Here is a 10,560-nt window from a genome sequence, read left to right as displayed (position 1 = left end):
GACCCAAAAGATATGGGGACATTAACCCCATGAGATTGGTCTAAGATTAAGAAGGTGTGCTCACTTAATTGACTTTTTGAGTTTGAACCACGTTGAAACCACCTATTATATTTGTGACTTACCATAAAACAGTGGGTTTGTATGGTGTTTAATAGGTCATGAACATTAGTTGAGGTGTACGTAAACTGGTCAGAACACTCCGATCATTAAAAAAAAAAAAAAAAAAAGATATGAGGACATGACCACTTAAGAACACAAGGCCTATAAGGAAATGAGTTTATCATATTCCACTTTGCTTACAAACAAGCACTTAATTCAATAGCAAGTCACTTTAGAAGTATACGTGTTTTAGGTTAAAAACTTTTACATGAAACCTAAAAACAAATCCGAATGGCTTGGGCTATTATCAACTATATTGAATCTAGACCATTATAATGATCAATTCTAAATTTGGGCCATATACATTTTGGACTATAAATATGACTTATTCGTATATTATTTTAACCAACACAAGATTTCGATAATGTTATCGACCCAATAATATCATCGGATCAATACAACAATATGATCATCAACAAATTATAAATTGGGCCATAAGTGCGGCCCATTGTTAATATTATTATTTTATTAGACATCGTTTTTCTAAAAAAAAAAAAAAAAGGTAATTAAAAGTTTAAAAATCCCAAAATATTTGGGTAAAACCAAAAAATTTCAGAGAAATCCAGGGGCTTCTCAGTTTCCCTTTTCGTTCCCTCCTTCCCCAAAATTTTCCCTCCCTCTGATTCCAAACATTTCTTTTTACTCACTGTCAACTCAACAACTCCGCTCCGTCGTCTCTTCAATTCCCATTACTTCTCTCCGGTTCTCTCCTTACTTCTTTTTCAAATTTCTAGGGTTTGTTTTCTTCACTTTTATTTTTTAAAATAATATCTTAATCAGTTAATTTTCCTTTGGCTTTACTGCTCTTTTTCCTTCGCCGACTTGCATTGGACTTGTGAGTATGTTGTTCGCTTTGTCGTTTTCAGTGTCTTGTTTGAGTTTGTATATGTTTTGCTTTTGCTGTTGTGTTATTTTTGTTTTTAATGATTCAGATTTAGGGTTTAATTTTTGTTAAATTTGTTTGTTGTTATCATTTTTACCTCTTTTGGTTTGATTATTTTGCTATGTGTTTTGATGTTTGCTCGGTTTAGTTATGTTGTCAGGAGGTAGATATTTCACAAAATTGTTTGATTTAGTTTTCGTTTTTGTTGCCTTTATTTTTTTATTTTTTTTTATTTTTTTTCTTGTGACAAAACTGAGATTATTGATTGATATGTTTGAGGTGCTTGTTTCTCAGAAATCAATATGTGTTTTCTTGTGTTAGGGCTATTTTGTAGTGCTTGCATGTGGTTTTTGAACTGAGAACTTGAACTTTGTTGTGCTTGCATGCGGTTTTTGAGCTTGTGGTTGGAGCTTTTCTCTCAATTAATTTTGAATGGGTTTGTCTAATTTTATCTGGAATTGGATTTTTGGGATCATTCTAGAATGATTATTTTTGGTTTCACGTAGTCAGTTGATGATAATGATTTTTCAGATTTTGATTTGCGTTGCAGGTGTAAAATTTAGAGTTTGCACCTTCAGTGTGATAGGGATTGCTGTTTGGATTACTGGGGTCAATTTGACAGCTTCGGAAGTGAAGGAAAACCGCATTGTGTCTTGTTTGCTTAATTCCCTTTTCTGATTCACAAGATCTTCATGATTGTAGTCACTTTAATGGTGTGTAATTTTTTTCATCTCTCATGTCATGTTAAGTTGATAAGTAAAGATTCATGGATTAGTATAACTGAATCCTTTTTTACTTATGTTGGCTCAGGGAGAAGATTTTGGATGATTTTTGGTTAGTGAATATTCTGGATTCAGGGAAAGAGAAGTTTAGTGAGTCGGAATTGTTTTAGTTTGGTTGAGTTGTAAATCAAGTATGGAGTGCAACAAAGATGAGGCCGTAAGGGCAAAACAAATTGCGGAAGGCAAGATGCAGAAAGGAGACTTTTCAGCAGCACTAAAGATTGCTCGCAAGGCTCAACAACTTTTCCCTGAGCTTGATAATGTTTCTCAAATGTTGACAGTATGTGATGTTCACTGTTCTGCACAAAATAAAATTTTGGGTTCAGATATGGATTGGTATGGAATCCTTCAGGTTGAACAGTCAGCTGATGAGATAACCATCAAGAAGCAGTATAGAAAGCTTGCTCTTTTACTTCATCCAGATAAGAACAAATTTTCTGGTGCTGAGTCAGCTTTCAAGCTGATTGGGGAAGCACATAGGGTGCTGTCGGACAAGATAAAACGTTCTGCATTTGACATCAAGTTTAGAGCAGCAGCAAGAACTTCTGTGCCCAAGCCTCAGCCTCAGCCTCAGCCTCAGCAGTCACAAAGGAACCCTTTTATCAAGAAACAACATGGGCCTGCGAGTAATTTTCCAAATGGTCCTCATCCACAGTATGGGACTGCAAATGCTATCCCAAAAGCTCCTAATTCGCAGTTTACAGGCTCGCCTCCTCTCCAAAATGCACAGGAGGCATTCTGGACTTGCTGTACCACTTGTGGTATAAGGTACCAATACTACAGAAATTTTGTAAACAGGGTATTACGTTGTCAAAGTTGCAAACAGTCCTTCACAGCCTATGATTTGGGTACTCAAGGTGTGCCACCAGGATTTACCTGGAGTCAGTTCCCCAATCAAAATGTACCAAATTCTGGGATTCAGAAAGGCTTTCCAAATCCAGGGCCTTCTAACGTGGCCTCACAAAGTAATGGTAGAAAGCCTTGTGGTACAAAAGTTCCTGATAAGTCTACACGGTTACATCCTGTCTCAAATGCAAGAAATGCTGTTCAGGTTGATGGGGGTTCAAAGATCCAAAAGAAAATAGATGATTTTATGACTGCGAAGGAAGGTGTACAAATGCCCAAGCCTGATTTAGCAAATGGAAAGGAAGGTGTCAGAGGGCCCAAGCCTAATGTAGCTAATGGGAAGGAAGGTGGTGGAATGCCAAAGTCCAATGTAGGAAAGGCTGGTGAATCTGGAACTTCAAGAAGTTCAAGCAAGAAGAGAAAGAGGAAGTCAGCTGAAGAACCCAGTGAAAGTGATGAGGTTGGCGACAGTGATGAACAACAGAATGTGGAGGTTCAAGAAAATGGTAGTAATCTTGCGAGCCAAAATTTTGGACCTGGTATAGGCCAACAGGTTAGAAGATCTGCAAGGCAAAAGCAAGATGTTTCTTACAAGGATAATGTAGATGATGATGATTTTGTAAGCCTTCCAAAGAGGCCAAAGGAGAGTGAACAATCTAATTCCAGTGGAGAGGAGGTGAAAGAGGCTGGTGTACATGGTGGGTCATCTAATAATTATAAATCAGCTGTTTCTGCTGAGGAAAATAAGAGAGAGTTGAAACAAAAAGCCACTTTTTCTGTTGATGAAAACTTGCCAAATAAGAAAAGCAAAACTGAGAAAGGCAAAGAAATGGGAAAGGAAGCAGACATTGCTGATCACGATGACAAGAAATTTGAAGTTAATGATATTTCTAAAGTATCAGTAAGTCCAGGTGTAATCGAATATCCTGATGCAGATTTCACTGATTTTGATAAAGATAAGACAGAAAACTGTTTTGCTGTTAATCAAGTTTGGGCTATTTATGATACATGGGATGGCATGCCAAGATTCTATGCTCGGATCAAGAAAGTTTTTTCTCCTGGGTTCAAGCTACGTATTACTTGGCTAGAGCCTGATCCTGATGATGAAAATGAGATTTTCTGGTGTGATGCTGATCTCCCTGTTGCTTGTGGTAAGTTCATAAATGGGAGCATTGAAGAAACTGAAGATCTTCTAATGTTTTCTCATCAGATAACTTTGATCAAAGGTGTTGGTAGACGATACCTGATATATCCTAAGGTAGGAGAAACATGGGCTATTTTTAGAGATTGGGATAGCAAGTGGAGTTCTGACCCAGAAAAGCATAAACCCCCATATCAGTTTGACTTTGTTGAAGTATTGACTGATTATAATGAGAATACTGGCATTGGAGTTGGCTATTTGGGCAAAGTGAAAGGGTTTGTTAGCTTGTTTCAGCGAATTGCTCAGAATGGGGTTCTCTTAGTTTGTGTAGAACCACTTGAGCTCTATAGATTTTCACATCGAATTCCCTCAGTTAGAATGACTGGCAAGGAGAGGAAAGGTGTCCCTGAAGGATCTTTCGAGCTTGATCCTGCTTCCCTGCCGACCTACTTCCATAAGCCTGTTGATCCTGGTGATGTTAAGATCGAAAAGAAAAAGCTGGAGTCTGAAGTAAATGGTTTATGTGCTAAGTCTCCTGAAGGTAAAGTGCAATCTGTGATTACTCAGCCTAAAGGAAATACATGTTCAGCAGATGAGAGAATGGGAACCCCTAAGAAGCCGCTGGATGATTGTGCAACGAATGCCTTAAAAATCAGAAAATCTCCTAGGGATTTGAGCAAGAAAAGTAATCAAGTAAATGGAAATCAGTGCACAACCCAGGCGGATGTCAAGCTTTCAGATACTGGAAAGGATGAAAAACTTAGCAACATTGCTCAGTCTATTGGAAATGCTTCCTCAAGTCAGTGTGATGAAAACCTGCATTTACATCCAAGAGACGGAAACTCTGCCAGTGTAATGGAAGTCTCTAATGCCTCTACACCGAGGTCTACAAGTTGCAAAACTGCTGAATTAGAATGCTATGATTTCAAGGCAGAAAAATCTGATGACAAGTTTCAGGTGGATCAGATATGGGCGCTGTATAATGATAGAGATAGGATGCCTAAGAGGTATGCTCAAGTTAAGAAAATTGAATCAACCCCTTACTTCAGATTGCATGTGTCAATGCTTGAAGCCTGCTCACTACCTAAAGATTCATGGCAGCCTGTTTGTTGCGGGGCATTTAAAGTTAAAACTGGTAGAACCGGTATTTTACCGTCCTCTGCTTTTTCTCATCGGCTAAAAGCTGAATCTGTTGGTAGGAGTAGAATTGAAATATATCCAAGGAAGGGTGAGGTATGGGCAGTGTACAAGAATTGGAACGCTGAGCCAACATGTTCTGACCAGGATAAGTGTGAATGTGACATTGTGGAAGTTTTGGAAGATCATGAGCAGAGCACGAAAGTGGTGGTATTGACATGTGTTAATGGACCTCAATCACTCTACAGGGCTCCAAGAAGCCAAAGGACTAAAACTGGTCTTATGGAAATTCCGAGGGCTGATGTTGCTAGATTTTCTCATCAGATTCCGGCTTTTCAGTTGCCAGGGGAGAGAGACAATCAGCTTAAGGGGTATTGGAAGCTTGATCCTTTGGCGATTCCTGGTATTGTAATTTTAGACTGATTAGGAAAGGATTATGTTGTAAACTGTCCTTTTCCCATCTCACCTTGGTGTAGTCTTGAGCTTTTGTTAGATTGGTTCATGTGAAAAAGAATCGAAATGAATCAAGATGCAAGTTGACAAGAATCAATAGTCTTTTTCATCTGAAAGCATATATGGCCTTAACCATTATTTTCCTTTTGTGGGCTGGATTTCATGTGGTCTCTTAGATGATGAATTAGTTTCTCTGGAATTTTAATAGAATTTGCCGTGATCATTCTGGTATTTTGCACAGGAACTAACAGTTTGCTATTTATTTTGCATAGTTTGTGATCTCTTATTATATTAGCGTTTCAGATTTTACTCATTGCTTTGATAAGAGAAGTTTCGGGATGGGTTAAATGGAAACCATTTTTGGCTTAACTTATATGTTCCAAGAAAAGATGTTTAATTGGGAAGAGAAAATGTTCATTTTATTTTTTTATTGAAACAATTTCCTATTTTTTTATTGAAACAATTTCCCCTTGCAACTAGGGGTCCGATTTTGACCTTTTCTGATCCGACCCGAATGTTTGGGTCATGCTCTAAGGTTATTTGGTAATCGAATTGGTTTATGGAATACTCGATTTTGCGGGTACCTGAATTTTTGGTTCAAGGGAACTAGAATATTAACTCGAATTTGTGAGAGATGCGAGAGGAAAAGATTAGTTTAGTGATTTACTTGTGCTCAACGTGAAAACCTTTTAAGTTTTTGATTACTCTGTGCACATATATGTCCACCTCTATCTCTCTCTTTTTCTTTATATAATTCAATACATTAAATGGTTGGTGATAAACAAATGTGAGTTGTTCACCCAAAAAAAAAGGGTTTTCAAAACACTCAGGTTGCTTCTCCATTAAATGATGAAGATTCCTCAAGAACTTAATCATGGAAATGATTATTATCCAAAACCAAGTTGATTTGGATGTCATCAATTTGGGGTCTTGGTCTTTCACTCTTGACTAGCTTATTTGAAATTCATTGATACAACTTCAAGTTCGAAAAACCTTGATCGGACGAATGTGGAGTGCAAATTAGAGTGCAAATCTCATGAAGTAGTTAAATGTACAACCAAGCAACGATTGTACTTACCTTTTCAAAGAGTGACGATTGGATGAAGGAGGGCTGAGGTAGTGAGGTGACAAGATGCTGCCACCGGTTGGAGCGCCACAACGATAGAAGGATGACAGCTGGAGCGACAAGTAGGGATGGCTAATGAATAGAAGAAGTAGATTTCAGATTTTAGGGTTAGGTTATTTGATTTGGGATTTTTGCAAAAAATGTTTTTTTTTTTTATTTCAATTTTGTTTAACAATCCGAGTCGGGTTCGACTACTCAATTTTTTTAAGAATCAAATTGGTATTCAAACTGAATATTCGGACACCTAAAAATATATAATTTGAATTCAACCTGAATTTTCAGATTCTCAAAAAATTTGGTTAGATTACCATGTTCGATTCAGTTAATGGATAATTTTAAACGCCCATATTTGCATCTCAAGCATTACTGATTCTACAAGTTTATGATATTGAGGAAGCAAATATTGTATGTAGTTATAAACTTATTGTAGATGTATTCTTTTTACAACCGTGGAACAACTACATAAAAATTCATAGATATAAAAGGATCTTCAGCTAACTCATTTGTGGGACTAACTTATGATTTAAAGCTCCCGCAGCCTAAGTAACTTAAATTTCAAATAAAAACGGAACCTTCAAGGTAGTGGGCATTTGGTCTAGTGGTATGATTCTCGCTTTGGGTGCGAGAGGTCCCGAGTTCGATTCTCGGAATGCCCCTATTATTTTTATGTTTTATTTTTGGGCCTTGACGAAACCAAAGAAAACTACACCCTTCTTTTCTCCCTCTTTTTTTTAAGAACGATGCCGTTTTCCTCTTTCTCTGTTAAACGAAACCGTTTTCTCTCTCTGTTCCCAATTTGTATCCTCTCCACTCTCTTTCTACGAGACTCTGCAAAGGTACTCTCTCTTTCTCTAGATATCAAGCATTTGTAATTTTTTTAATAAAAAAAAATTTACTGAAGTGTTGCTCTGATGGAGCTCTTTATCTCATTATTGTTTAAGAAATTTTCAATTTCTGTTCTGATTCTATTTGTAGATATTTTCTCTTTACTTTCAGTTTCGCCTCTGTTTCTTGCTTGAAAAAGTTCGTTTACTTAAATATAGTGTATTAGTGGGAGCCAGTTAAATTAGATACAGATATAAACACATTAACAGTTTAAATGAAGCTTCTTCAAATCAAAACTAGGTGTTACATAATGCACGTTATGTGTTTGATATAAATTTTTTTTTTTTTGGGTGTTTGTTCTGTTTAAAAGTGAAAATCAATCAGAGATATGTGGAAGCAAGCAGTGGGCAAGGTTTTAAACAAAGGGATTGTTGCAAACGGTGGAGAAAAGATTATTAGGCCTTGCTTTTATGTACGCACTGTTGGTTTGCACCAAGGACAGGTAATAGTTTTCCAAGTAATGCTATTTAATTGCCTATTCCATTTCGTATTTTGATTTCGTTAAAAGTCAGGTGTTTTATCAGTTGTGAATTTTCCCAGTATTTGCTTTTACTTTGTGCATTTTGGCTTGGCCCGTGCTTTGGATCATATTATATCATGTATCAATTTGGAAAAATTTTGAATTTTGATTGAGATGTTGTGGATGTGGTTGGCTAGAATCTGAAATTTCTTTAGGATTAGTATTGAGATGCCCTGGATTTATTTGCATGAGTTTGTGGATTTTGAATGCAGTTCAGGGAGCCAAGAGGTTCAAAGTTTCAAAATAAGCTGAAATTTGATGTTTTTATACATAATGTTGATGTTTCCAGACAGTTTTTCTGTATTGAGTAATTAAAAGGAAACTATGATTAACATCAGCATATTTTAAGTGTTTATACTGGTTACTTGGCCATCCATATATGCCAGATTATTGACTCTTGATATAACTTTCTTTTGGCCGAAACATACCCTTACTAAATACTCTAAATGTCCTAGGCTTTTTTTGAGCTCCAATGATGAGATATTAATTGCCTAATATAAGAACTTTGAAAGATCTCTTTTTTTTTTTTTTTTAACCTAATTGCTTAGTATTTATTGATTTACAGTTTCGTTGTGCACCGAGGAGCTTTTTCGGGGTAGAGGATTTTCTTGATGATGACAACAGTCGGCCATACACTTACAAGAAAGAGAAGAAGTCAAAGAATACAACCAAGCACATTTCATTCAAGAACCGCACCGGAGCATATATGGAACCATTTACCCTTGACGTATTCATCTCAAAGCGCTTTGTTTCAGCCTCACTCACTCATAGGGTGACAAGTAAGCAGGTTGCAGTCGCAGGCACCAACTCTAAAGACATTAAAGCAGTCCTCAAGTCGCGATCAGATATACCTGCATGTTTGGCTGTAGGCCGGATTCTTGCTGACAGGGCAAGAGAAGCAGATGTGTACACTGCCTCTTATACTCCCAGGGAGAGGGACAAATTTGAAGGAAAGATTAGAGCTGTGGTTCAGTCCCTCATCGATAATGGAATCAATGTTAAAATTTATCTGGACTGAATAAGTTGATCTTGGTATCACTCTTCTTGTAGTTGTACCCCTTGGAAAAAAGTGTGTAACTCTTATGTGTCAATATGAAGGCATCATTATTCATTATAGTTCCCTGAGAATCAAAGAAGTTCTTGTGTTCTGCATTGGGCTTTTGCAATTGGGAGTCAAGATTGATGCAGTAATGAACAGAGATGAACAGTGTCATATGAACAGTGATAAACATTGTCATATGAACAGTGAGCAGTGCTGAATAGTGCCGACGATGTCAGAATGCGATTAATTTTAGCGTGGCACTCTGAAACGGTCAAATAAGTTAGGCTTGTGGCGGAGTCATGAGTTTTGTCATTTTTTAGCCTTTTGGAATCATTTAGATGGGTTTTTAGGCGTTTTTTATGTTTTGAAGTGGTGTGTTTGCAAACTTCTAGAGTTTTTTGGGTTTCTTTGCAACTTGTGGAATGTTTTGGGACCTTTTGAGTAATAGTTTAATGTTCTTTTTCTAGGTTTTTTTATTAGGGCAAACTATAAAAAGGCTGTTATAGCTGTAATAGGGCAGTTTTCGATGATTATTTTTATTAATGAAAGTTTAAGAGCCTTTTGTGATTGCCTATTCAATCTATTATCCGAGCTTGATACATTCAGTGGTGGTTTTTTCGTGTCAATTACTCCTTGATTGTTTAGTCATCTTATTATTTGGGCATCAAAGATATATGTGGATAGTCTATTTCCTGGTTTTGAACTTTCCATATTTGGGGTCATTTTTACGATTAGCTTGACATTTTCCCCACTTTTTTGCACAATTTTCCTTTTCAAGAAGGTTTTAAGGCAACATGTGCATTTTGCAAACTAATCATAATTAGAAATGTAAACAAACTATGGTCCATTTAGTATTTATTCGAGTATAGTTTATTGAAGAAGAGTTTATCTATTAGACTTCGTCTACGAAAGAAAAGTTTATTAAAGTAGAGTTTAGACAAATAAAGTTTTTTTCTTTTTAATTATTTGGTTAAGAAAATGTAAGAGAGTTTTCTAGTATTAATTTATCAAAAATAATTTTAGTATATAATAATATATCAAGTTATATATATATATATATATATATATATATAAAGCTGAATACTCATTTTGGTTGATCGATGCATGACACATTTTGGAAGTTCTAGAATTGTTTCATTTTGATGTCAATGGATTGACAACTAGGATTTGTGGTTTAATAAGGCCAATCAAATTGCTCCATCTTGACATGTCTGGACACGTTGGGTTTGTATTTATTGCTTAATCTATAATTAATAATTAATTAAAAAATGGGATTTGCATTAATTAATTAATTAATTAATTAATAATAATAATAATAATAATAATAATAATAATAATAAGGTGCATTGCATTGGCATTCTAAAGATGTGTATTAATAACAAGTATACATGTGTATTGAATTACTATTTTTAATTGTGGTTTAATGACATCTGTCTAAGATTACTATTATAAATTATATAGGTGCATTGTATTGACATTGGAAACTTTTTTTCGTATTCAATTCGTATTTAATTGCATTGGCATTCAGAAGGTCTAAATAAGGGGTTATAAAAGGAGCGCATGATCAGTTGTGTATCATCGCAATT

The 10,560-nt window shown here is 35.9% G+C and overlaps 2 protein-coding genes and 1 non-coding gene across 4 annotated transcripts; all 3 read left to right on the top strand.

Annotated features, from left to right (window-relative positions):
• Positions 1–718: 718 nt before the first annotated feature.
• Positions 719–5,753, top strand: LOC116133086. Of its 2 annotated transcripts, none has more exons than XM_031418754.1 (3): positions 719–894; positions 1,593–1,755; positions 1,853–5,753. In XM_031418754.1, the coding sequence occupies exon 3, from the start codon at positions 1,958–1,960 to the stop codon at positions 5,369–5,371; it is 3,414 nt and encodes a 1,137-aa protein (XP_031274614.1). In that variant the 5' UTR covers positions 719–894; positions 1,593–1,755; positions 1,853–1,957; the 3' UTR covers positions 5,372–5,753. The 2 variants fall into 2 exon arrangements, with proteins under 2 accessions (XP_031274614.1, XP_031274615.1); XM_031418755.1 differs by lacking the exon at positions 719–894 and adding an exon at positions 917–994.
• Positions 5,754–7,111: 1,358 nt separating this feature from the next.
• On the top strand, positions 7,112–7,183 carry TRNAP-UGG. The gene has a single exon. It is a non-coding gene; the product is annotated as a tRNA-Pro (tRNA).
• An 86-nt stretch (positions 7,184–7,269) lies between these two features.
• LOC116133105 (50S ribosomal protein L18) lies at positions 7,270–9,552 on the top strand. Its single transcript, XM_031418775.1, has 3 exons — positions 7,270–7,363; positions 7,723–7,854; positions 8,498–9,552. The coding sequence occupies exons 2-3, from the start codon at positions 7,741–7,743 to the stop codon at positions 8,948–8,950; spliced, it is 567 nt and encodes a 188-aa protein (XP_031274635.1). The 5' UTR covers positions 7,270–7,363; positions 7,723–7,740; the 3' UTR covers positions 8,951–9,552.
• The last annotated feature ends 1,008 nt before the right edge of the window (positions 9,553–10,560 follow it).

The sequence above is a fragment of the Pistacia vera genome, unplaced genomic scaffold, assembly GCF_008641045.1.
Source record: "Pistacia vera cultivar Batoury unplaced genomic scaffold, PisVer_v2 Contig265, whole genome shotgun sequence".
NCBI classification, from domain to species: Eukaryota; Viridiplantae; Streptophyta; class Magnoliopsida; order Sapindales; family Anacardiaceae; genus Pistacia; species Pistacia vera.
The sequence above is the reverse complement of the archived record's forward strand: the minus strand, read 5'-3'. Positions and strand labels throughout refer to the sequence as shown.

Excerpts from the sequence above, each read along its gene's own strand:
- LOC116133105 (XM_031418775.1), top strand. The coding sequence starts at position 7,741 with ATGTGGAAGCAAGCAGTGGGCAAGGTTTTAAACAAAGGGATTGTTGCA. Across the intron at positions 7,855-8,497 it reads TTGGTTTGCACCAAGGACAG|TTTCGTTGTGCACCGAGGAG; the intron begins GTAATAGTTTTC and ends ATTGATTTACAG.
- LOC116133086 (XM_031418754.1), top strand. The coding sequence starts at position 1,958 with ATGGAGTGCAACAAAGATGAGGCCGTAAGGGCAAAACAAATTGCGGAA.